The sequence below is a fragment of the Pelodiscus sinensis genome, chromosome 5 (assembly GCF_052426305.1).
Source record: "Pelodiscus sinensis isolate ZL-2025 chromosome 5, ASM5242630v1, whole genome shotgun sequence".
NCBI lineage: Eukaryota > Metazoa > Chordata > Testudines > Trionychidae > Pelodiscus > Pelodiscus sinensis.
Window position 1 is genome coordinate 89,066,210 of NC_143056.1, and position 27,995 is coordinate 89,094,204.

The 27,995-nt window shown below is 40.8% G+C and overlaps 1 protein-coding gene across 9 annotated transcripts in view; it reads right to left on the reverse strand.

Moving 5' to 3' along the window:
- The window catches only part of ANO1 (anoctamin 1), a 135,345-nt gene that overhangs the window by 41,892 nt on the left and 65,458 nt on the right, over positions 1-27,995 (reverse strand). For 5 of the 9 annotated variants that reach the window (XM_014574588.4, XM_025185664.3, XM_014574584.4 and 2 more), the window contains 8 exons: positions 26,964-27,290; positions 20,593-20,691; positions 16,129-16,280; positions 14,154-14,208; positions 9,335-9,386; positions 6,837-6,902; positions 6,078-6,133; positions 4,082-4,123 (listed from right to left, as the gene is read on the reverse strand). In XM_014574588.4, coding sequence (XP_014430074.2) covers positions 4,082-4,123; positions 6,078-6,133; positions 6,837-6,902; positions 9,335-9,386; positions 14,154-14,208; positions 16,129-16,280; positions 20,593-20,691; positions 26,964-27,290 — 849 coding nt within the window. The remainder of the gene's footprint in view (positions 1-4,081; positions 4,124-6,077; positions 6,134-6,836; positions 6,903-9,334; positions 9,387-14,153; positions 14,209-16,128; positions 16,281-20,592; positions 20,692-26,963; positions 27,291-27,995) is intronic. The other 4 variants (XM_014574585.4, XM_075927706.2, XM_014574590.4 and 1 more) reach the window with 1 other exon arrangement.

The window sequence follows — 27,995 nt, forward strand, 5'->3', positions numbered from 1 at the left end:
AGGATAGTTGCACTTTGGTTCTAGACATGAGAAAATAAGCCAGTGCTGTATGCTCATTTATTTCCAACTACCAGAGCACCTGGGAGGTGAATGGACAGGAATGTGGGCCAAGCCCAGACCCACTATCACTCTACCTCTGGCTGGAATGGGGGTACAGGCCAACAGAAAATTACCAACCTAACCTGCAGCACAGGGAGAGAATGGCAGGATTTGATTTGGAGGTGTGCCTCTGTGTGTCAATGCCAATCATGGCTATTCACCTGGATGGTGCAGCTTATACATTACTTTTACCTAAAGCTGGGCTTAAAGTTAAAACCTCTCTCTGAATTAACAGTTAAAAAACAGTAAGTGGAATATTAAATCACCTGTGTGAGGCTGAGACTGGGGATGTGAATACTGGCCTATTTACAAAACCAAAGAGTGTGATATTTCCTGTAGAGTTTTATTTCAATTGATTCATAGATGCAAAATAATTAAGTCATAAAAACTAGCATTGCCTAATTGTTAAATAATTAATTAAATAAAAGGCTTTTATCTTATATAGATTTTAGACACAAGGAGTTTTAAATGTATTACCTTTAGGCACAGATAAACCAATTCATACAAGAATAGGTAGTAACAGGTTGATGTTTCCTAAAATCATTAGTTTATTTATATCTTGATGAGGTGAAAGCAAATATCTCAGATGCTTACAATTCTACCGTGAAATATAAATCAATCAATAAACAAACAAACAGACGCCACATTGGCAATCTAACTGAACCTCATGTTCCTATGTTTAGCAAAGGAAATCATAGAGGTGACATTATCTGTAGAGCAATTTTGCTGTTTTCTTGAAGAATGACTAAAGCCTTCAAAGCTTGCCTGATATATTTTCCCGCTCTCTAAATGTGTTCAAGTCACTCAGAATAATTGCATTTTTATTTATAATAAAAGATGTGTTGTCAGTAAATACTAAGTGGCTTGCATATTTTCCTCTCTGCAACCCAAGTCAATCAATATTTATTACTTTGAGCTCAAAAAGTAAGAACTGTCATTTTGGGCATCTTCATATCAGGTGTCAAAATTGCAACATTATAAAAATGACCTGATTTGATTGGGCAGGTGCTCAGTACTTTATAAAAATCAAGCCCCTTTCAGGTGTCTTGAGTTGGGAACCCAAAATCACTGGAACCTCTTGCAAAGGTAGGCCCATATGTCTGTATGGTTAGTACAGTTTTTTTAAAAATTATCAGAAAGATGCTGAATTAAAGAGATTTTGCATCAATGCAATTTTTTCAGTTTTGGAGGACACTTCAAACCTGCAGATTAATATTTGTAGTTCAGATAAACAATTACACCTATCCTGCTGTTTAGCTGCTTGATATTCAGAGTGCAGCTTCAAATCAACGATTATGAAGTATCTTTGCAATGGTGCTAAATATTTATTTCAGTGCTATGTCTGGTTTTGTGATAAGATGTAAGACCTGGGCAACTATTAAATTAGAGTCTAGAAAGTTTTAAGAGCAAGTATTAAGAACCATGACCGTTGCCAAAGAACTATTTGAAGGCACTGAAAGTCAGCATACAGTGACTATTTATATTTCTGAAGTGGTGGAATGAGTGAACTTGTGAGTCTTGGAAAGGCACTGGTCAAAAAGATAATCCAAAACTTTGAAGCAATTTAGTCTTTTGCTTTTTTGTTTGTTTGAATAACTTGTTTTTCAATAAGGCAATTACACAGACACAATATTTTTAACTTCAGTATAAAACAGAAGACAGCAAAGTGCAGAGGGCTAGTCACAAATCAGAAATTTGGCTGCAACTCCTGACTCTGCCAATGACAATGCTTCATGGTCTTTGATAAGCCCCAAAGTGCCTCTGACTTTGGGTGCTCAACATGAGATGAATTTTGCCTGATTTTCAGATATGCTGACCACCTGCACTTCCCACTGACTTCATTTGGAGTTGTGGGTATGCAGCAATTCTGAAAAATAAGGCCCAAGCTGTTTTGAGACCCAATAAATGAGCCCTCTCCCTCCAAGCTTAGTGTTCTCTTTTGAAAACTTTGGCCTTACCCTCTTCGTCACCCTTTCTCTTTCTGGAAAATGGAAACTCCTCTTCGTGGAAGTGTTATAAGAATTAATTTGATTATGCTTACAGAACACTACATGTGTACTACATATATGGTGCAACTGCTCTTCTGTAGTTTATTATGCCTAATTTATAACCTTCCTTCTTGTTCATGCTTTCTCATTCTTTCTTTAAAAATATTATATTTAAAAACAGAAAACAAAAAGTGTGACTATTGGTCATTTAATGTCACTTAAAGTGTCTTGAAACATAGTCAGTCCCAGCCAGTCTGAAGCACCTCACATCAGAGGATGAATACTTCGGGGTATGTCTACACAGCAAAGTTATTTTGGAATAACAGCCATTATCCTGAAATAACTATGCGAGAGTCTACCCAACCATTCCATTATTTCAAAGTAATATTGAAATAACAGGTGGTTTATGCTGAAATCTATAAACCACGCTCTACAAAGAATAGTGCCTATTCTGAAAAAACTATTTCAAAATAAACCGTGTGTAGATGCTCCACTTCTGCTATTTCGAAATAGCCCCTCAGCAGAGCCATTCTAAGTTACTCCTCCCCAGTGCCTTTTGGGGCTCTAAATCGAGATAGCACATCTACATTAGGGAAAGCGGCGAGGAGTCCTGTGGCACCTTATAGACTAACTGAAGTGTAGGAGCATAAGCTTTCGTGGGCAAAGACCCACTTCGTCAGATGCACGTGGGTATTTAACTGGGTAAACAATTAAACAGGGACACCCCCCCCCCCACACACACACACCTGCTGCATTTTGACTAGGAATGTGCTGCATATTGACTAGGAATGTGAATAGTAAACCAGTAATCATCACCCTTACCAGCTGATGCTTTTGGGTTACAGTTAATCAGTTGGGACTAGAGCAGCTCCCCTTCCTGTCACCATTAAGGTACTGCTCCAGTCCTGCTATGGGGGGAAGGGTGCTCCAGCCTGGCCCATTCGGGGGCACTCCAATCCTGCTGCAGCAGGAGTGTGTGTGTGTGTGGGGGGGTGAGTGTCCCTGTTTAATTGTTTACCCAGTTAAATACCCACATGCCTCTGATGAAGTGGGTCTTTGCCCATGAAAGCTTATGCTCCTACACTTCAGTTAGTCTATAAGGTGCCACAGGACTCCTCGCCACTTTTGCAGGTTCAGACTAACACGGCTACCCCTCTGATACATTAGGGAAGACTGCCTCGGACTAATTTTGAGGCTTCCCTGCAGTGTAGACGTGCTATTTTGAAATAAGCTATTTTGGAATAACTATTCCGGAATAGCTTATTTCAAAATTAATGTGCAGTACGTCTACTTGTTTCCTCCATAAATTAGTGGGCGTCTGCATTGAACTTCATTGGGGAAAACAGGATTTGTGCATGTCTTTTTCTATTAACAAAATTATCTACTTTATATGAACTTGTACTGCCCAGTTCTGTCCTAGACAACACAAGATGCACATTTCTGGGTGAAAATTTGGGAGCTGAAGTTTGTTAGTGTCGCCCTGCAGTGTAATTGATGGGGAACTGGCCATAGCACTTAGGCAGTATAGCTAGTTATGTAATAGTATAGGTGTGAGAGAGCAGACCAGGAGTGGCTGTTCTTGCAGCAAAGTAGTGTAAAAGGCATCCCTGGTTGGAGTATTGATGGGGCATGGCTGTTCAACAGTCCAGATTGTACCCTGCGTAATGTCACAGCACCCTTAAGAGGAATTAGAATGTAAATGCTGACATTTTTCGGATGATGATGTGAAATGCACAGTTATTATATAAGTTAATTTATACACATCCATGTTGTATTTTATGTTGGAATAAATTTAATATTTAAAGTACTTCTTCTATTTGACATGGTTGCCTTTCCATGATGGAGTAAATTTAATATTTAAAAGTACTTCTTTTATTTGACACGGTTGCCTTTCCATGATACTTTCTGGGAAATGTTGGCCTGTGTCCAATTCCCAGCAGGTGACATGTGAGGCTGACGCTCGAGAACTTGCTGAATCTCATAGATCAACTTACTTTTCTGTCATTCAGCTCAACATTTTCACCTTCGTAGTCACCCTTTAAAAAAAGAAAATTTGCGTCATCCAACGACTCACACCCAGAGCTGTTATGAGTCTCGCATACCATATAGCCTATTCACGTAATGCATCAAAAACAGAAAGGCAATTTGTAAAATAACACTGTATTATATGGGATCATTTCTCATGGCACACTTTGTCTTCTGTCATCAAGCACATTAAGAAAAAGCAATAAAGGCAGTCACTGGGCAAAAGAAACGAATAAGTAATAAAGGTGGCCTAAAAATGTCAAGCGGAAGAATGTGAATAGAGACAGGCCTACATCTGAGTTATATTTGGGGTTTAGGTCATCTATTATAGAAAGAGGAGACCAGCTTAGAAGGCTGACCCATATCCAAACTGTCTCAGCAATATTTAGGTCTGGAGCTTTGATTTGCAGCCATTTTTAAACATGATATGGAACACAATTATGAAACAAAATGCACATAAGTAGCATCGATAGCTGTCTACATGTCTAATACAGCACAGTAGAACCTTAGTATGTACATGAAGCAGAACTTTAAAATTTTGAACAACAAATTTTCTTTCTATAGCAGATGCTTGTGATATATGCCAGATAACAAAAAAAGCCAGATTCTGATCTATTCACACCAATATAAAATCAAATGATAAACCCATTCAGGTCAATGAAGTATCATTTGTTTTAATTCTCCAGCAAATGAGAGAAGTATGAGGTCAAAAGGGTCTTTTCCACCACCGTGTTACTTCAGCTTCACACCAAGATCCTCATAGAATGGATACAACAGGGACATCAAGCACTGCTGTTGACAGTCATGAAGGAAGTGACTGTAAGTGTTTCAAAGTCATTCAGTTTTCAGTCTTTTGGGTGAGCATGTCAGTTAATGCTAACTGTGGTATACCTATCAGTCTGCTTTGTCATTGGCGGTGATCCCCCTCCCCCCCACCCCCAACTCATTTTATAAGGCCATGAAGCCAGAGGATGAAATTTTTGAGTCACTACTAGCCTGATACAGATCCATGCCAGTGCACCAGGGGTAAAAAACTCCATATACAATTCTTTATTGTCTTCTGATTTTACCAGTCCCTACTGACACTATAAATTAAAAGTATTTGGACAATTAAAGAACTAGTTAGAGACAGGCTCTGGGAAATAGCCAGTGTCATGAAATACATCACACACTAGAAACATAGGCTAGAGTTTAAGGTGAAGTAGAACTCAGGCTCAAACTACACAACTGTGGGAAAATTGATGCTTTGAAATCTACCAGTAGTTGATTTAACGGGTCTAGTGAAAACCTACCACATTGACCACAGATCACTCTCTCATCAACTGTCTTACTCTACCTACAATGAAAAAAGGAAGGGAAGTCTATAAGAGTGTTTCTCCTGTCAACCCCCCTCAAGTAACAAAGCTTAAGGTACATTGACCCCAGCTATGTTATTTGCATATCTAGAGTTGTGTACCTTATGTCAACTTTCTGTGGTAGTGTAGATGTAGCCTCAGAATAGGTCATTATTTTTTCCTTCCCCAATCACAACTCATCATACATACAATCACTGACATTTGCTATTTATATACAGGGATGCCAGGGAGATTTAGACCAGGAAAATAGCTACCTAAACTCATAGATATTAATATGTTTCCCCATGATGCCAGAGTCCATGGGAGCAGAAAGTCAAAGACTAGCTAAAGTATTTAAATTCGCCAAGCCACAGTAATATACTTTACTAACTTTATATCACAGTGGCATTTTTGATGACCAAGGGAACTAACTCAGCAAGTATTATTAAAAGACAACACAGCTGACAAGTAAAGACTGTAAAAGTTGTGGAAACTCATTATAAAAGCAGAGCAGGATATTAAGCTCATGAAACACTAAAGATGTTTGGGACGATGCCATTAATACATAACACACTAAGGATTTGTTCATGTCAGATTGTAAAAATATAAAATATATTCCAAGATCACTTACATCATGCAAAGGATATGCAGCACTGTAAACTCCATTGGCAAGCAGACTGGTGATTCCTTGAAAGACAAAGACAGAATAGCTAGCAATGTACCATTTTAAATTTGGACAGTCTCAAGTTTACATCCAACTTTTCTAAAGTATTCCCTCAAAATAGCACTCATTTGGTTAGGTAATAAATCTTCTGCCATCTAATTCCTCTCCATGTAGTTTCATTTTCATTCATACAGATCATTAAATAGGATTCATTTTAGAAAATGTAAAACGGCAGAGAATAAAAGGAAGTCATATATTTGAGAATGAAGAATTAGGAGACAATGACTTGAAACCAGTCATTACAATAAATGACATTCTCTGGAAAGTCAGTCCAATTTGAAGAGCAAGGCTGCAGATTTTAGAGCAAAAGGCTGGATCATAAGAAGAATATGGCTGGAATTGACTGTGTAAAGGAACATATATACTAGGCTGCCAACAGTCCATTATTGCAAGCGATGTTCCTTATTTTTAAATTTATGTACAACATGGGAGCTTCTGAATGCTGCAAAAAGCAGCAAGAAATATCCCTGGCAAATGTATTAATAGTATCAGTATTAATACTCATATCATCTGGAGGGGCAGCAGGGCAGGGGTGCTAGGAATATAATTCCTTATTTTTTTAAAATACAAAGTTGGCAATCTAATATACATGCTCTCATCATACACTCAGAATGGTTAGCGAAGTTGTAGGGAAAGCCTTTGCAAAGCCCTTGATATAATACTTACCATATTTACCACATTTCCATCTTTTATTTAAAAGGGTAGTGTCCGTCTGTCTTCCCTCTCCTTTCCCTGTTTACACATTTGTCTATTAGTTACATGTATGAGCCTTAAAGCAGTTACTGCTGCATCTCTAATGTGTGTGGGGTGGAGTTTATTCTCTGCTTTCTGGAGAGTAATCTCATTCTTCGACTTTGGGATAAATTAAGAGAAGTGAGGACATAACAGGAGAAGTATATGTATATATATATATATATATATATAGTTGGAATTGTGCAATGGGTGAAGAATGCACTTAGAAATCTCATCTTGCTACAGAATTCCAAAGACTGCTTAGCAGGACACAGATTCTTGGAGGCTATAGTATATAATTTCTAGATACTGTGTGCTTTATTATAGCTGTTGGCATTAATATAGCTACTTCCAAATATGGAGTTTCACAAGTCTTTGAATGGGTCTTGTTACCCCTGGAAGATAGGTTGGGTGACTCTGCTATGTTGACTTTTAAGATCACATCTTCAGCGCTATTGAAATCGGTATAGCAATGTTTATTTACACCAACTAAGCTGATTCTCATTAGATGAATATTGGGTCAATGTGTTTAATAAGAGTTTCAGAATATTACAAAGCAGTAGTGCACTGCTGAAGATTTGAACACTCCACCTGCTGCATATTGGCATTAAAAGATGTGGATTATAATTTGCAGTTTCACAAGTCTGCACTTATAAACATCAGAAAGCTGGAGTGTTCACTGCACACTACTTGTTATTCCTACTTGGCAAAGTTCAGAGGAAACCACTTCTAAAATGTCCCAGTGTTACAAGTATTTGCTCTAATCTGTTCCAGAACGTTCTTTAAATATATAATTACCAAACATACCAAGTCAGATGGCACAACACTGATTTACCCCAACTGATTATGCAGCCCAAACATCTCTTCAACTCATGCATCCTGTGTGGCCTTTCCGTGCCCCATCTGGTGAAGGTGGCAGAAGAAGGGGGACCCAAAAATCTTAACAAGGTCTTTCCCCTCATTTAATTAACGGTGAATGTGGGCCCTGTTTCTGACCAGGAGCGCAAGCAAGCAGCCAGCTGGAAGGCAAGATTCCACAGTGAGCCACGGGACTTTCCTCCTGCCAGAGTGCAAGTTTGTTATTTCTTCTCTGAAACTGATCCAGCAATAGCTTGGAAACTGGAGATCACTCCTGAATTTGGATTTCCCACATTACAGGACCAGTACCTGGCTGCACCCAAAATAATCTTATGGCATATAAAGACTCACCACCTGTGCACTGTATGTTGAGAGTTAAATTGCAAAGTCAGAGTATACAAAGCACTTCTGGCTGAATCATACCACCATTATTTCATGGACGTCTTAACATCAGTTTTGTCAATATTTAGTCAAAGCTACTTGTAAGTTAAGTTCCCATACCTGTACTGTATTTAACTACCTGTGGACAAATGAATGTTTTAACTGTTGCCAATGGCCATTGAACATTTTTTCCATTTGAGTTCTTTTCCCCCCATGGGATATCATATATGGGGATGACTGGATTTAAAAAAACTTAGGTTTTGCCACTCATGATCTGGATTATTATGAGCTATTTTTTCACCTCAGTGCTATAGTTTAGTGAATCCTTATGTATCATAAGCAGTGTAAAAGAGACTATAAAACAGGTGAAGAGGGAATACATGGTTAGCAGATCTTTACCAGGGTGACCTGATTTTTATTGTTGCTTGTTTGGTAAATTGAACAGTTGGATCAGTTCTGAAGGCTAAAATCCTACATTCATAGGTAGCAGTAGTGTAAACTTCCTGATATTACTCCACCACGTTGTCACTGAACTGGAGGGACAACCATGTCTTCTAGGGATGAGAAATTAATGTAGTCCCCATGCCCGCTCCCGTACATGGCCTCCCTGCTGAGTTACTGAAGAATGCCAATAAATGCCATTTATGGTCTAGTTTTGAAAGCTTGTCAACTGAGACCATATCACACAAGCCCTTAAAGAGCCTTCAGTGATAATTTTAGGTGACTATTGATATAGACTGGATTTATATGGCTGGATATAGACTGTGAATCTGCAGCTACTGAAGTCTGTGGCAATACTCTCATTGACTTCAGTATGGATAGGATTGAACCCCTGGTGATCAGGAAGTGATTGCACATTATTAGTTCCTGGGCCGTATCTTAGTAGTGTTTTATGCTGCCATCCCGTTTCTTTGTGAATGATCTCTTTGTACGTGAAAATATTCATCTTGCTTCACAATTTACAAAGATCTGATCATAAAATTCCTTGACAGTAATGGCTTTATATCTTTAGAGACAAAAAATGTTTGTGACCAAACAAAGCTCAGAAAACAAGAACAAAACTAAATGAACTTAAATCAAACAATGGAGAAAAAAAGACAAACAAACCCCACCCAAACCATCCCTTCAGTTGCAATTTGCAGCATTTTAGACACCTGAAAATGATGATCTCAAACCTAAGTCAAGTTCCTTACCCATGCTGTATTTGGCTTTGGTACATGTTGTTCTTTTCAATATTTCATAAACCTACATTAGCAAGAGGGAAGAAAAGAAAGGGTTACTTGAGATTCTGCCAGTAACTATTGAGCTGTTCTGTGTAAACAAATCTCTGAGAATCAAAGTTATTGGCACAATGGAGCTGTTGATCACAGCTGATAAGTGTTATCTATGAAAAGCTCGATATTATATAGTGTTTTAAGGATGTTGAACTTTGTTATTTTCATATATGATATCTGTAAAAAGGGAAAAAAAAACCTAGATGACTAATCTGCCAATAAGTAAGATATGTGATTTTTTATTTGTTTGAGGGGAAGAGGGTTAGATTTAACTGTTCACTATGGGTACGTCTACACATCAGAATTAAAGCTGAATTAAGCTATGCAACTTCGGCTACGTCAATTTCATAACGTAAGTCGAAATAGCTTAATTCAGCTTTTGGTGCTGTCTATACAGCAGGAAGTCGAAGGAAGAGCATTCTTTCTTCAGCTTCCCTGATTCCTTGTAAAATGAGGGTTACCACGAGTTGGAGTTAGAAGTCTTCCAGCTCGACGTTATTTCAAAATAAAGGCTTGTAGTATAGACGTGCAATATGTTATTTAGGAATAACATCAGTTACTCTGAAATAATGCTGCTGTATAGACGTACCGTATGATAGTGATGCAATTCAAAGGCACCACAGGAAACACCTACAGCCCAGATTAAAGACATTTTTATACAAGTATCTTGTATATTAAACTGGTGTAAAGCACTAGATCCTCAGCTGATGTAAATTGATATAGCTTCATTGCTGTTCCTGCTTGAACTGAGAGGGCAGTTGAATAAATGGACATTCCTGTCTTCTTTCAAGGCAGGTGATAGTCAGGGGTGCTGTTGTTCTTGTTAAAGGTATTATAGAGGGCTAATTTGTGTTTATAACTTGCTAGTGTAACCCATGTACCTGATAGGGAGATATATCTTTAGGAGACCTGTGGGAGGGGCAGGGGGAAGAGGGGGCAAGGTGGTATGAGCGAGTTAAGTCTGGGTCATTGTTGCTAGGCAAATTTAACACTCCACACCCAGAAGCTTCTGGAACTGGGTGTGGTAGTTTTGGGGTTTGACCCAATAGATTCTGTCCCTGGGGTCAGACTCCATGAGCAATCAGGTAGGGCAGCTGCTTTTCTAAGGGCCTTGTGCCCTGTGTGAGCTGGGAGAAGCTGAGCCAGGAGCAGAAAGTTGGCTGCTGACTCTCACTCTAAAACACTTTGCAGCAGGAAGTGATGATGTTAACCCTCTATTAGGGAAGATGGGCAATGCTAATTATAGCCAGGGGAACCTGGGAGGGAAAAATAACTTACTTGGTTTTAGTTGTGTGCTCTGAATGTTGTTTTGATTTTAGCCAAACAGGTCTAGTAATCTTTCTCAATTAGCGTGATTCTTCTAGGGATGCTAGGTATTGGGTAATTGAATAGTTGTGTAACCTCATGAATTCGTGTTGGTTACATAACTATTGGATAGTCCCTGGGGGCCGAGGCTGGTAGCCAGTATTCTCCTGGTCCCACTCCCGGGGAGCTCCCTACAATTCTGCACTGCTGCCTCTGGTATGAGGTCAGGCAGCACCGAGGAGCTGGTGCTGTAGGGAACCTACTTTTAAGCTGGTTCCCCCCAGCAGTGACTCCTGCTCCCCCCTCTTTGCTTTCCCTCCTTGAATGTAGAGAGGCTGACACTGCAATTCGTGCCGAAATTTTGTACAGACTGAACTCTGAGGGTATGTCTACACTACACAGTTAGTTCGAACTAACAGACGTTAGTTCGAACTAACTTTAATAGGCGCTACACTAGCGCTCCGCTAGTTCGAATTTAATTCGAACTAGCGGAGCGCTTAGTTCAAACTAGGTAAACCTCATTTTACGAGGATTAAGCCTAGTTTGAACTAGCTAGTTCGAATTAAGGGCTGTGTAGACCCTTAATTCGAACTAGTGGGAGGCTAAGGCTTCCCAGGTTTCCCTGGTGGCCACTCTGGAAAACACCAGGGAAACTCTATGCCCCTCTCCCGGCCCCAGACCCCTTAAAGGGGCACGGGCTGGCTACGGTGCCCGTGCCAGGTGCAAGCCTGCCAGCACCCAGCCAGCAGACCCTGCACCTGCCATCCCGGGAGCTTGCCTGGGACCGCAAGAGGCGGGCACCTGCCTGGGCTAGTGCGAACATCGTGGACCTTGTCCACGATCTCCGCACTAGGCACAGGAAGGTGGCCGTCTAGGGCAGGAGAGCTGCCAGCCTGGCCACCCAGGAGCAGGAGTGCATGAAAATCAAGGTGGTCCACTGAGACCCCCGACCCTGAGCCCTGAGCTTACAATGGCCGTCCTGGGTCAGACCAAAGGTCCATCTAGCCCAGTAGCCTGTCTGCCGACAGCAGCCAACCCTAGGGACCCTGGAGGGGATGGACCGGAGACAGTGACCAAGCCATTTGTCTCGTGCCATCCCTCTCCAGCCTTCCACAAACTTTGGGCAGGGACACCACTCCTACCCCCTGGATAATACCACTCCATGGACCCAACCTCCATGACTTGATCTCACTTCCCTTTAAACTCTGTTCTAGTTCTAGCCTTCACAGCCTCCTGCAGCAAGGAGTTTCACAGGTTGACTCTTTGCTTTGTGAGGAACAACTTTGTGTTAATAGTTTGAAGCCTGCTACCCATTCCTTTCCTTTGGTGTCCTCTAGTCCTTCTTTATGGGAACTAATGAAGAACTTTTCTGTATGCACCCTCTCCACCCAACTCCTGCTTTTAGAGACCTCTATCCTGTCCCCCCTCCGTCTCCTCTTTTCTAAGCTGAGAAGTCCCAGTCTCTTTAGCCTCTCTTCATATGGGACCTGTTCCCAACCCCTGATCATTGTAGTTGCCCTCCCTTCTCCCAGCCTCCCTCTTCTCCTCTCCCACCTCCTTTTCCCAGTCTCCTCCAGTTTTGTTCAATAAAGACAGATTCCATTTTTGAACACAATTGTCCTTTATTTTGTACATCAAGAAAAGGGGCTAGGGAAGGGTAAGTGGAAGGAGATGAGGGAGGAATGGGGCATGAGCCCCCGATGGGGAGGACTGGGCTGGCTCTGCGGGCTTCTGGGGGTGGAAGCTCTCCTGCATCCCTCCAATTGCCCCCTCTCCCCAGATGGCAGCCTGCGGCAAGTGCAGCCGGGCTGATGGCCGAGTGGTGTGATGTGCCCAGTGTGGGCACTCCGGGCACTCCAAGCCAGGACTGGTTTTCAAGCGGGGCACCCCTGAGAACTGTCTGTCCGTGGTGGGGGTTGGGACCCTTTAAGCACAGCCCTCGGCTAGCCTGAGACAGCATCTCCACGCTCTAAGTCCTCCTCTGATGCCCTGCCGGCACTGCTTCCGGCCATCCTTAAGCCCTGTTCAGGGTCCACTTAACGTGGACATGCTAGTTCGAATTAGCAAAATGCTAATTCGAACTAGTTTTTAGTTCTAGATGCGTTAGTTCGAATTAACTAAGTTAGTTCGAATTAGCGCTGTAGTGTAGACATACCCTGAGCTACTTTCCATGGGAGCTGGGTTTTTTTAGACATTGGAGAATAGGGATGTAAGCGACTAGTCAACTATCTAATAAACAAAAGCTTATTGGATAGTCGACACACTAGTGTCACATGCAAAAGATGCCCAAGCGTACTCTGACACTGTAACTTATATGCCTGTTCATATAAACTTTCAAAGGGTTAATTTTGGATGTCTTTGCTTCTATTTTATGAGGCACTCATTTCTGCAGAACCTCACAATAGTGGATAGATTTTATCTTTGTAACACTGAAGTGAGGTAAGAAAATATTATCCTCATTTTGCGCCAATAATACTTAGCTCTTAGACGGTTCTTTTCATCAGTAAATCTCAAAGCAGTTTACAAAGGACTTCAATCACCTCACTTTCCACATGGGGGAATATAGGAACAGGAAGAGGAAGTCACTTGCCCAGTGTTACCCAGTGGGCTCATAGAGTCAGGAAAAGCATCCAGATCTTCTGATCTGGCATCCAGATCATTGATCCAGTCTAGAGCTCTACCTGTTATTCCATGCTGCATTCCAGAATTATTGAGACTCTAGGGTACGTCTACACTTTTGGTGGTGTGTAAAGAACAGACACTGCAGGCAAAGTGAGCATATGTATAAACAGCTGTGTAAATGGTGAGGCACAGCTTGGGCAAGTGGAGTAGAGTAGGGTGCTCTGTATGCCTGAATCTCCACGCCCCTCCCCCCAGTGTGTATAGCCTACAGTGCTCTTTACGTGACCAAACAGTGCCTCCCATGTCTAAGCTGCTATTTTTTAAGCAGTACAGTGTCCGGCTGCCTCCCTGCTGCCAGAGACTTTTCCGCTGCAGCCTATAGCTCCGACAATATTGAAAGCTCTGGCAGGGGGGAAGCAATGAGGAAAGACACTCCATTGCTTCAGCTGCGTAGCTACGCAACGCAGTAAGAATTGCGGACACACCCTGCCTTTCATTGAGCCATGTTCCAGCATGAGCAGTGCCTGTATTCCACATGCCACCATAAGTATAGACAAAGCCTAATAGAATCAAAACGGAGCTATTGTGCACACAAAAAAGAAGACACACTGTTAATCTCAAACAGTATTCAGCAGACACACTGGAGCCGTACCCTGGAAATGTTTCATTTTGTTTTTAAACACTTTCTGTCATTGACAATTAGCGTCATTTGGTAATGGGAGTTGGGGCTAATCCTAACAAAGGAACATTTAAAACCCACATAACCACGGAAATACTTCTGCTGTAAATGATTTAAAAATACAATACTTACTATCGTGCTTCTAGTTTTGCTGTCAAAAAAGGATTCTTTGTCAGACAAATCAAATCTGTTAAACAGTGGAAAGGAGAAAAAAATATTGCTCAATGCATAAAACGCTGTCTATACATTTCTACATGTAGGGCACTTGTACACAACAGGGTAAAAGCCGAAATAGGCAACTTGAGCTACATAATTGTGTAGCTTAAGTCAAAATAGCTTATTTCAGCTTTTGGTGCTGTCTACACAGCAGGAAGTCTGAGAGAGCACTCTTCCTCCGACTTCCCTTACTCCTCATAAAATGTGGGTTACAGGAGTCAAGTAAGAAGTCCTCCAGCTTGACATTTTTTTGACATTATGTCGAAATAACATACTCCTCATCTACACCACAAGCAGTTATTTCAGAATAACTGCAGTAAGTTCAAAATAACACTTCTGAGTAGATGTATCCTTAATGACCTCTTTTTCTTTATCCAGGAAATACTGCTGATCAGTAATGTTCACTGCTTGGGATGAAGGTTATTGCCAACAAATAGAAATGAGTCTAATCTAATATCCCTTCTAAAAGAAATGCCCATCACAAACTCTACTTTTTATAGGGTTTGGCAACACTTTTTTTGGTTTTATATATTCATAGATTTTAAGATCAAAAGGGACCTATATGATCTACTCTTACTTCTTGAATAACATGAACCTAGCATTTCGCCCAATGATTTTTTTGATCTAGCCAAGAATTGTTTTGTTTTTGTCTCCTGTACTCTGTAACTACTCTGAAAGTAGTTTCATGGGTGGGGTGGGGGAAAGGAGTAAGACTAGATGTAGTGTAAGATCCTTCCTAACACGAGTGCAAGTTAATAATCTGACCCCTTGTGACACTCAGGCATAGGATTATTTTATTGGATGAACACCCCTCGTGCAAATCTGGCCACATATCAAAGATGATACATACTCTGGTGCACAGTTCCTTTTCATGTTCTGTATCCACTAAAGGTAAAAAATAAACTTGTGTGTGGTGAAGAGGCTGTGCCCAAAGACTATTGTTTGCTCTAGGTGGCTGTTTGTGGGTATACATATAAACCATGCTTCTTCTCCCAGAGCCACATCCTCTTAAAACCTTTCTGCTCCCAAACTGAGACATGAAGAGGACCTGGCTATAGAATGGTCTTGCCGGAGCTTTCCAGAAGAAAAAAACCTTTTGCCAGACTTCCCTTTTTTCCATGTTCCTTGACATGCATGTATATACAACTGCAATTATTTTTGAGATCTCATAATGGCTCCCAAGTTGTTCCAATTAAAATCAATGGCCAAATCAGGTCCTCTCCTTGTAGATTAGTGGTTCCCAAACTTTTTGGCATCATGCCCCCCTTTTTGAAAAACCCTCATGCCCTATTCCCCCAAATAGCATCAAAATTTGTTGAAAAAAAGAAAAAAAAAGGAAAAAAGGAACTGAACAGGGCAGCAAAACTTGATGGGGGGGGGGGGGGCGAGGCTGGGCCACTTCGGGCCTCCCCTGGAATTTCTTCACACCCCTTCAGGGGGGCACACCCCCCAATTTGGAAACCCATGTTGTAGATGGTACACAATTATGTTTATCAATCTATTCTCCTAGCTACAAATCTTACTGAACACTTCACTTTTGCAGTGAAAAGGACCACAGTAAAACTGTATTATGATATAAATGTTACCTTATATTTGAAAAGGCATACTGTATTGTTACTCTGTTCAGGATGATTGCTACATATACTATATGACAGCTAAAATGAACACAAATGCTACAGAAAGCCTTAAAGAGCCCTATTCTTGCACAGTGAACTTGATAAGATCTAACTTCTTATGATAAGAAAAGGTGCCCATTTTTATTATCATTACTGCAATATTCATTCTGATGCATATTATTTTATTAACCTATTCATGCCTGTGTCTCAAGTGGTATTGCATTAACAGACTCCAGTTTTTGCAAACGATTAATTTAGATGAAGCTTTCACTTACAGGTGTTGTTTTTCCCGGGAGAAAGGGTAGGAGAGGCGTTTCATTGTCTGTGGTTTGTGTTCTGCTACTTTTGGTTGGATAGGTTCTGTTATTTTTTGAATTACAGAATTAATTTTTTTCAAAAGACCATGGCCTTGATTTATCTGATACACCTGAGAAGAAGGAAAACAAATAATTAATATTGTATTGCTCTCAAATTATTCATAAAAGTTACTGAAGTGTAATGACTAAGATCATCATTTAAATAAATACACTCAAACTAATGGTGACCAGTGTGCTATTGCTCGACCGTCTTTAAAAGGGTGAAAAAAATAGATAGATGGGTTTTGAAAGGGAAACACTGAAGCAAACTCAGAGTTCAATTATTCTCTTAGAGTATGTCTACACATCATAGTTATTTCGGGATACCTCTGGATATCGAGTCTTCACAAGCCACTCATTATTTTGAAATGTTTTTCAAAATAATGGGCATGCACTATTTCAGCAACCCAGTAACTCTCATTCATGATGATTAAGGGATGACTCGAAATAGTACTTTATTTTGAAATTTGGTGCTGGGTAGACAGCACCAAATTTCAAAATAGCCTATTCTGAAATAAACTCGAAATAAGTATGCAATTTGCATAGTGCAAATTGTTTATCTTATTTCAAGTTTAGAGTGCTGTGTAGATATAGCCTAAGAGTCACATCTTGCCTCTTATGTCATTCCAAAGGAAAGGGCTGGACTGCTTAACAGACCTAAAACTGTAGCTCTACTCTGTGGCAGGTTAAAGGCTGAAGGAACTTCGGTGGCCCTTGTAAGCCTCTCTGTGGGGTGAGAGAAAGGACCATTCTTAAAGTGGAGGGTGTGTGATGGGCGTACTCTCTCCACACTAAGCAGGAGGGGGTTAAGCCAGCCCTGAGGGCTGAGAACGTCGCACCCCCTATGTCTTACTGGGGATGTTTGAGCTGTACTGCTATAAAAAGAATCAGCTTAACTCAGTTGGGGTGGTGGCTGGAGGGGGAGGATGTGCCTTGCCAGCTCCAGGCAAACCACAGAGATTACCCAAATGCTGAGGCGCTACCATGTCGACTGGAGGCTTGACACAACTAGAGACCTCACAGATTCCAGATATAAGCAGAAGCAGCCAGATCCAAGATGAAGGAGGGGAGCTGGAGATCCATCATTGAGCAGACACACCCTAGATCAGGAAAGAGCCTAGGGAAGGCAATGGCTACAGGGTGAGCAAGCTGGTGCTAGAGAGTCAGTGTGCTACATTTTGAACTTTTTCCTGCTGACTCAGTGGCTACAGAAAGCCACTAACGGGGCCTGGGCTGGAGTCCACTGGAATGGGTGGGCCTAGACCCGCTTCCGGGGGTGCAAACCTTTCCCCTATCAACCGTCCCTTAATAGACTCTGACCACTGGGTTGTATTGGAACTATTGAATTGTGCTGCTCTGCCAATTGAGGGAAGTTAATCTCTAACTATGGGGTCACCCCACCCCAGGGACTAGTGGGAGGGATCAGACAGACTTTGGTAGGTGAGATTAAACACATTGGGTGTGTCCAGACTCCATGCCTCCGTCGACGGAGGCATGTAGATTAGCCAGATCGGAAGAGGGAAATGAAGCCGCGATTAAAATAATCGCGGCTTCATTTAAATTTAAATGGCTGCCCCGATCTGCCGATCAGCTGTTTGTCGGCAGATCGGGAGAGTCTGGACGCGATGCCCCGACAAAGAAGCCTTTCTTCATCGACACAGGTAAGCCTCGTGAAACCAGGTTTACCTGTGTCGATGAAGAAAGGCTTCTTTGTCGGGGCATCGCGTCCAGACTCTCCCGATCTGCCGACAAACAGCTGATCGGCAGATCGGGGCAGCCATTTAAATTTAAATGAAGCCGCGATTATTTTAATCGCGGCTTCATTTCCCTCTTCCGATCTGGCTAATCTACATGCCTCCGTCGACGGAGGCATGGAGTCTGGACACAGCCATTGCTGGGGAACAAAGTGGAAAATAGGAGTGTGACAGGTGCGAAGCTGGCATCCTCACACTGCCCGGAACGGGGCCTTCTCCCCAGTCATGTGACAAGGATCTACATAGTCCTTAAGTCCCATGAACTGCTGAGTGTAACCACACCAAATGCAACCTTCTGATCTCCATAGTACCCAGGGAAACTTGCATGTGAATGCCCTGCATTGACTTTTGACTAATGGAACTACAGTGGAACTACTTTTTACCAGTGCAGTAACAGCAATTTGGCATTCCAGTACCAAACAAGTGCCAAAATCATACAAGAATAGCATTAGAAGATAAAGAAATTGACCTATGAAGGAAGGCTGAAGGAATTGGGCTTGTTTAGTTTGGAAAGGAGAAGACTGAGAGGGGACATGATAATGGTTTTCAGGTATCTAAAAGGGTGTTACAAGGAGGAGGAAGAAAAATTATTCTCCTTAGCCTTGGCGGTTAGGACAAGAAGCAATGGGCTTAAACTGTAGCAAGGGAGGTAGAGGTTGGACATTAGGGAAAACTTCCTGTCAGGGTGGTTAAACACTGGAATAAATTGCCTAGAGAGGTTGTGGAATCTCCATCACTGGAGATATTTAAGAGCAAGTTAGACAGACATCTGTCAGGGATGGTAGACGGTATTGGGTCTTAGTGTGAGGGCAGGGGACTGGAGTCAATGACCTCTCAAAGTCTCTTACAGTTCTAGTGTTCTATGATACTATGAAAAGAATAAACTACACAGCCTGAGCCACAAAGTTCTGCTCTAAATCCAGATACAAACCACCTTCAGTGTCTAGATGAAATGGTTTGGTTTGAGCTCATTTCCAGGTGCAGCCAAGTGAAAATTCATTCCTAACTTCTACTAGGCACAAGCAATAACTGGTCTATAGCTATGTCTAGACTATATTCGTCTTTTGAAGGAGGAATGTAAATGAGGCAAATCGAAAGTGCAAATTAAGCGTGGATTTAAATATTCTTCACTTCATTTGCATATTCACATCTGAGCGCTTTTTCTAAAAAGGGTTTTTGAAAGTGAAAGTGCAGTCTAGATGGGTTTATTTTAAAAAAAACCTCCTTTTTCAAAAGAACCCGTACTCCTGAAAAATGAGGGTCTAGAACCCCATCTAGACTGCACTTTCACTTCCAAAAAACCCTTTTTTGAAAAAGCGCTCAGAAGCAAATATGCAAATGAAGTACGGGATATTTAAATCCACGCTTCATTTGCATTTTTGATTTGCCTCATTTACATTCCTTTCTCGAAAGAGGAATGTAGTTTAGTTGTGCCCTATGAAACCTCTCACTTACTGTCTTGACAAAAATGCCCTTTCCTGTATGATACAAGAGCTCCAACAAACTTAATGGTCTTTAAAAAAAAAACAGGAAACATAATTAAAATAAGGAAGGTGATAAGTGGGCTAAAATGCCACTAATACAATATTTAAAGCAAAAGTTTTATTTTAACTTGCAATAAATTACTTTGGGCTTTGAGGCGCTCTTTCATTCCATTAGAGACTTCATTCTCTGTAATATCTGGAACCTGCACTTAGGATGTCATTAAATATTAATCCACCTCTAAGTTATGTTCAATGAACAGGTACAGCTACATAGCAAAGATTATTTAAATTTTGGTCTGCAGAGAAAATACACTATTACTTTTATAATGACACTTCAAATATTCCAAAGGGTAATTTTTCTAAGCTAATTTAGTCCCACACCCTGCAAACAATTATGTTCATGATTAACTTTATGCACATGATTAGCCTCTGAGCACAAAAGGACTATTTGCATCTAAAATGCTACTTCCCCATGTGTATGGTCAGGTCTGGGGCTCTGCTGGGCTAAGAAAAAATAGCATCCCCCATCCTGTATATTTAAGAGTCCATTATCAGCTGCAAGCTAACATCGCAAAACATACCAAATACGGTACAAATCCATTTGTATTGGGGATGTAAAATCCTGTTTTATTGGTTAACCAGTTAAATGCAATGTTTAACCAGTTAACTGATTAAATGGGGGGGAGGGGGCAGAGAGGCCACTCCAGCCAGGCTGGGCTGCAACAGGCCCCCTTCCTCCCACTGCTACTCTGGCAGGGCTGAAGTGCCCCTGTCTATGGTGGGTCCTGATGGGCTAGAGCACCTCCTCCTTGCAGCAGACAGAGAGCTGCTCCAGCCCCACTAGTTAACCAGGACCAGTTAACCTTTCACATCCCTCTTTTGTATCAAATAATGAACTGGACCAGGAGCTAGGAACTCTTGCTTTCTGTTCCTAGTTATTGCCATGATGCTTTCTGTGGCATTTGGCAAGATAATTAGCCCTTCTTTCTCCATTTCCTTATGGGTAAAAGGCAAATACTTATTTCCCTCCCAAGATTGTTGTTGATTAGTTAATGCTTGTAAAGTGCTGTGAGAATGAAAAGCCTTATAGAAGTGCTATGTGTAAACTGTGTGTTTATGTGGAAGAAAAGAAAATCATCACTAACCTTTTTTGTGGGCATCTTGAGTTTCAGAAATTCTGCCTCCCGGCACAAAACATTCCAAGGGGCATGTATTTTTACAAATCCAACTCCATGTATTTTAGTCTAAAAAAGGAGGGGGAGGGGGAAGAGAGTTCATTTAGATGAAATAAAATAAGATGCTATTTTTGTCTAGTTACATACGCAATGAGGGATTAAATAGTCCACAACAGACATTATAAATCTTATCTGTTTAAAAAAAAAATGGGTGTCTAAACAGGTATGATAAAAATCATTGAACGAATCAGATTTGCTGTCCACAAGGTGCTCGCACCACAAAACTCTGTTCTGCAACAGAATAATTATCCCAAGGTAGACTAATTATCTTATTTTAAAGTGAGAAAATAAATGTTTGGAATATAAAGAGTATTTGCCCTGGATATACACCCAGTCACTCAAATTTGCGTAAGACTAGAATATGTCTAAATTGTAGTTAAAAACACACTGCTGATCCAGGTCAGCTGAATTGGGTTTACCAGGCTCAAACTAAGAGGCTGTTTAACTGTAGTGCAGATGTTTGAGCTCAGGCTGGGCTATGAGTTCTAGGACCCTGAAGGATGGGCATAGACATACCCGAAGGGGCCTGAGCCTATAGGGTTTTTGAGTGCAAGGTGTTTAATGGCTAGTCAGCAATGTCTCACAGCATACACATCAGAACCTCTAAGGATCAGAATCACAGACTTTTTGTAAGAAAGAGGCAAAAATGCATCATCTGCAGAGCTATTGTCTACATCTGAGCTTAAATGGTAAATTTTTACATTAGTACTTCAGAAAGATGTATAGAAAAATATCCAATTTCTTCATACACTGATCCAGATTCTTCCCTGTAGTAGGGCATGGCTGACATGCAGCTGTCCTAAAGCCAACCTAACTAACTATGTGAAGATCACCCTAATGTAGAGGGAACCCAGAGGGCAGAGAGTTGCTGTAATGGTTCCTATGACAATTCCCTTCCCAGATGCTAACATTCAAGGTTAGAGTAAGGAGTCACTTAACATTTCATCTTATAAAACTTTTTTCAACAGACACATTTCCTCACTACCCCACAGTAGTAATTGAGATGCAGAAGGAGTCCATGCTTGCTGAAGGAGTCCGATGCAGAGGGCAGTATGTAATTGCCAAAACGAACAGACAGAGCATGCCAATGCATTTCACAAAAGCAGACTTGTGACATTTGATCTGAGGTACATTGTTAGCCTTAAAGAAATCAGCAGATCATATTAAGAGAAATCCATGGAGCTCCCTAACATATACAGGCCACAGGAATTGCTCCCATTTATTTTTTGCCCACCTTTGCCAGCCAAGTTCACATGTAATATTTGGGTCTTAGGTTACACAATACAAAAATATCCGAAGAGCTGCAGAGCAGATTTGACTTCCTTGTTGATGTACCTACTCTCTTTATCTCTGGCCTGCACTTAAGTTGAAGAGCTTTCACATGAACAGCTGTGCTATCTATGTGTAGAGGCAAGGAAGTCTGTAGAGAGTTTCAAAGCCACCAATACAGATGCTGTATTTGAAGAACGGGAACCTTCAAAAGAAAACGATCTCTCTTGAAATACTGAAAGCAAGGAAGAACTGGGAGTGATTCCATGATTTTGAAAGTATATCCTTGCAAAGATGACAGATAACAGCACTGGGCCTTTTTGTTCCCATGTACAATGGAAGTGTTGGGAACTCCAAATGTGTGCAAGAAAAAAAAATCTTCCTGCTTATCCCCCACATTACAGTTTTGTGTAGATGCTATTAGGCCACTGAAAAGAAGAATCCTAGGAAGATGTGCAACTAGCAAAAGAGGATTGCCTTATCAGATTCCTGTGACTGTCACCCTCAGCCATATGTGGTAGAGATTTTCCAGCACTTACAGTCACCCTCAATCCTCCAGGCCCTTGATCAGATGCATTTATATGTACGCTAGCGGGCTGCACCCCATGTTCGCTATGCTCGCCAACCCCCCTCTCTTTGGCCACAGAGAGTAAGAGTGTAATGACATCTCTGTCACCCATCGGAAAAAAGCTTTTATTTTGAGAGAGAGATTATATTGTGAAAATGTTTTTCTACCCTTACAATTGAAAAGCACAGAGTGAATGGTTCCCACCATTCATCAGTTCCACAGGCTATTCAAATTTAAACTAGGTTACAGCTTCAAACAGCAAAAGACTTTAATCTCAGCTTTATCTTTCTATTCTCACTGCTGTACTGGCTTATGCAACTATAAAAATTTATTTTCAGTCTGCAATACTCTGCACCTGCTTTCCAGAAATACATTACTCAGGGGCCATAAATAGTTGCCATCTCCAATGTGTCAACTTCAAAAACATTTGAGTTAAACTCTCTCCTGTGAAGTTAAGCATTAATATAAGTTTTCCCTTTGCCAAATACTCACTTTTACTAACTTTTAAGACCTGTTGTGTGACTTCATAGCTCTCCAAGTAATGCCTTTCAGATTCAAGCAAGTGGCTGCAAGCCTTTTGCTTTACACTCAAGCTTTCAAGATGAAAGTTGATGTAGATCCCTGTAGCTCTCATCTCTATACATTCCTGTTCTATTTTAATATCTTGTATTGGGCATGTATGATGTCCTCACTTGAACTCAAAGACCTTCAATATTATTTAAAGCAGTATTACATGTCATAGGTGGGGACGCCCTATCATGTAAACTATTTTAATCTGCATGACTTGGCCAAAGAGTGCGCCAAACTACTATGGTAGTTTGCAAACCAGATAGAAGGCTCTTGTTATTTTCATTTGGAAATATAGAACTTGAAATGGAAATTGATTTCACTTTTCCAGGGTTTGTCCTATCTGTACATTCATGAATGTTTAATGGACATATTTAGGATTTTTTAATGTGCAGATTATAGGTCTAAGACCCAGGTTTTAGATTTTGTAAATAAAATTTACAAAATGCTTACATTCTCCCTCTGCAAACCTCAGGAATATTGGCTGGATCAGTTAATTAAAATATAGTCATTGCCTTTGAAATGAATCTGACCATAGCTATTTCTACTAATCACATTGGCAGCAGATCACATACACCCCCAATTATTTTACATGGTCTTTTAATAGAACACATTGTTTTTGCTGTGCAGGTGAAAGGAGTCACGTACAGCACACTGATCTCTAATCATATTGGAAGTCCATGGACTTAATCTACACCATTTACAGAAGTTCCCATGAAAAGATTTAATTCCTTTGAAGGCTAATCTGAGAAGTGATCATTTTAGTGCATATAACTCTTTTTCAAACAGATTGGAATTACAAGACAGATAATTTAAATTCAATTTGGATAGTGACCCAAGTTCAAAGGGGTACAAATCTGGAGGGTTTTTTCCAGGCTCAGTTTTATCTGTAATATTAAAACATCAACAACTTCTACTATAATAAAGGGTACACTATCATGTAAACTTTTTAGAGCTTGTCTTAAATTGAGACAAGGTTAGGGAAGTAAGCGACTAGTTGACTAGCCAACTACCCGATGAGCCTAGGTGTATCGGGTAGTCAAGTCACTACTCGACTAGTCACTCGGGGTGGGAGGGGTGGAGGCATAGGTGCAGCAGGGGAAATGGAAAGAGTGAGGGCTGAAGCAGTCCCTGCTCACGCCAGGTTCCCCATTGCACCTCTGCCTTTTAAAATGTATTAAGAGTCCCACGGGGCTCTTACTACATTTAAAAGGCAGAGGTGCAGCGGGGATAGCAAGCGCTCTACTCCCTCCTTATCAAGTAGTCAATGGAAATCCCATTGGCTACTTGATTAATCAACTAATCAAAATTTAACATCTCCAACCTAGGTCAATATTTTAAGCACATCAACAGAGAATTGTTCAGTCTAACTGTTAGGTCAAATTCACATCTCAATTTTGAACATTCCAAAAAGTTCAGGGATGTTCAGAACTCAGGCTTGATACTTTTAATTTAAAAGTCTCTTAAATTACAGATTTTAAAAGAATTCTACATGTTTTAACAAGAAGGCTAATTATGAAGTTCCATATAGATCAGTTAGAGCAGGGGTTCACAACCTTTTTCTCTCTCAGCCTCGTCCCCTCAGGATGCTGTAAAAATCCCACAGCCTACCTGTGCCACAGTAAAGGGCTTTGAATATAAAAACTAGAGTTGGCATTATGGGGTAGCAAGCGTGGCAATTGCTGCCCCTCCCCCCCCAAGAAGCTTCACTGCTCGGGCTTCAGCTTTCTGCCCTAGGCCCCCCTTAGTTTAATATTGTACTAGACCTGAAACCTGCTCACAACTCCCCATGGGGCCCTGGACCCATGGTTAAGAACCACTGTGTTAAAGATCACTTAATGACTTTTTTTTTCTTATGTCTGTATGAATTTCTCTTCCACTCCTCTTTTGTCCTCCACTCCACCCTAAGGGTATGTCTACACAGCAAATAACAGCCGTTATTTCGAAACAACTTTCTTAGCATCTACACAAGCCAACTGCTATTTCAAAATTAATTCGAAATAGCAGAGGGCTTATTTCGAAATTGGTAAACCTCATTCCACGAGAAATAGTGCCAATTTCAAAATTGCTATTTCAAAATAAGCGCTGGGTAGACACTTATTTTGAAATAGGGGGCCTCCAGCCTTTCCCAGGGTGCCCTGCTGGCCGCCCTGGCCACAAGGTAACTTCTGACCTGATGCCCTGCCGGAACCAGTTCTGGCTGGCCTTAAATGCAATTCAGCATCCAATCAGTGTAGATGTGCTATTTTGAAATAGCAAAAAGCTATTTTGAAATGCATTGTGTGTGTAGATGCATTATTTTGAAATAACTATTTCAAAATTAGATATTTTGAAATAACGCTGTAGTGTAGACATACCCTAACAGGTGGGGAAGAGTTATGGATGGGGCACAGTTAGGGGGAAATACTGCAGACATCTGAACGCTGAAGATGGAGCTCCTGTGGGAGAGAAATCAGGATTTCCAGAGTAGGAGAGAGGGCTCTTTAATATATATATGGCAACCCTGAGATCTGCTGGGAAACAAACATATCTGGCCATCTGCAAATACGTCAAAGACATTCAGTGAGGGCTGGACCTTCTGTGATATTCCTCTGCTGCTTCTTTTTCCCCAGCAGTAAGTAGTACCTCCTAAGGAACCGTGCCTCTCTGGCCCCTCCTCCAAAATACCTCTCAGGGATGGGACAGAAGGAGGGTCATAGACAATGAGAGACAGGTTCTGAGGGTTGGTGCTTAATATTAATAAGGTCAAAACTCATTTCCATGGGAATTTCTTAACTAGTTTACCTGGAGAAAATGCTACATAAAGACTTCCCCATGCTACTGTCTGGTCACCTTCCCATTCTATGCCCCACAAAACCTGCAGTGCCTGCTTAGGAAGGCCTTGTGTAGACTCAGTGAGCAGAGTGTGTGTGAACAAACAAGGGGATTCCATTTGTTTCAGTCCCTCCACACCATGAGAGGCTATAGCCATTATTGTCTTGAATGTTTTCACAATATATTTGCTTCTCTAGGAGTAGATCAGTGCTATGGGCATTATCTAGAATATGAATAGTTCAGAGAATCTAAATATTGCTACCGAGCATATAGAGTAACATTTTCTCAGCATTTTTAGAATCTATCAGTTTGTGTCAGGTTTTGTCCTTGAAAGCTCATTCTATATATGTATTTTTGTTTGTCTCTAAGGTGCTACAGAACTACTCTTTTTTTAACGTTACAAACTAAACATGGTTATCCCTCTGAAACTTGTGTGTCATTTACATTCATGAAGATGCAAAAGTTATATCCTATTATACTAAAACAAATGTGAAGTAACCTGTATGCGTCTCACAATTACTAAGGCTTATTTGTTACTTATTTGTCTCAGCTGCCTATGAGGCTGTTTAGAGCTGTGGATACCTATTTTAGTTTAGTGCAGTCTTCAGGCAGTTAAGTTCAGGATTCTACAACCACAAAGCACTTGTATCCCCATATCACATATTTTTCCAGTGAAATAAGGGTATCTGTCCGGAAAATGTCAAACATGCTCCAATTTTATTCTTTACTAAATGCTCAGAGTACTTGAATTCCTGGAGGATGAAAATGCCATAAGAAACATTGTTTTTAATTTAGTAATAAAAATTTGAATTTATAAAACATTCAGTTCAGAAGCTATGTTTTTGTATTCTAGAAGATCAACTACGTGATGGTGCTGACACAGTGAATTACTGAGATGACTGGTATCAAAGGGATTTGAGGATGCTACAAAAAATAAGGGCCAAATATTGGGAGGTCACGAGCACCTGTAACTCCCAACAGGGGTTCTCAGGAACTGCTTGATAGTTCTCAATATTTGACCCTTTCTTATTAAGGTAAAAAGACAGTTCAAAAGTCTACTTACATCTTCATCTCTTTCCAACTCCAGACCAGCCTCCATGAGGTTGCCTTCATACTCCTCTCTGCGGAATCTCTTATCATCTTCATGATAATCCATGTGTGGTTCACTTTCTCCCATCTCAAGATGTCCACCCTTCCCAGGAAGTGGTTGATCCTGTTTGATGCTTCGGGCACTTGAGTCATTGTGATGAATTCGCCTAGCAAGTGTCCTACTTACAGAGGACTTCTTGTAATGGTAAACCAGGATGTAGTCCACTTTCCTCTTGCCATCTCTAAAATAGAGTCCATATTTGCAGTTGGCATCTGGATCCTGACACAGCGAATTTAATAACTGTGAGCATAGAGGAGGGAAGAAGAGTTATTTGCAGACATGGACACCAAATAAACCAAATATTAAAAGAAACCACATTCACACTGTTTATGCTCATAGGCTATGTCTACACAGCAGTGTTATTTTGGAATAACTGACGTTATTTCAGAATAACATTGTGCATGTCTACACTGCCAGCCTTTATTCTGAAATAATTTTGAGCTGGAGGACTTCTTACTTCGACTCCTGTAACCCTCATTTTACATCTGTTGTGTAGACAGTGTCACCAAAAGCCGAATTAAGCTATTTTGACTTCAGCTATGTCAATTGCGTAGCTTAAGCCGAAATAGCTTAATTTGACTTTAGCCTTGCTGTGTAAATGTACCCCTACAGAGCAGAGAATGTCCTTTCTTCAAAGCAGACCGTGAGAATTTGAGGGCTGCCATCTCTGCCAACAAAATCAGAAGTTTTGCAAGTTAGCACTTGCAATTCTGTTGAGTGATGGTTGGCCTTTTATTGCTCAGAAATAAAGAGAGAAAATGACCTGCATTTTTCTAAATACCATCACTAGTCCATAAGTGAACTATTCGGTGGGTTTGATTTTCCCTCTTTGTAGGCTAATCACCAGTAAGATCATCTGTCATTCTTCACAAAAGACATCTGTGTTTTTAATTCTGATAAAAAGATTAATATCATGTGCAAACATTTCTCACTTCTTGTATCTAT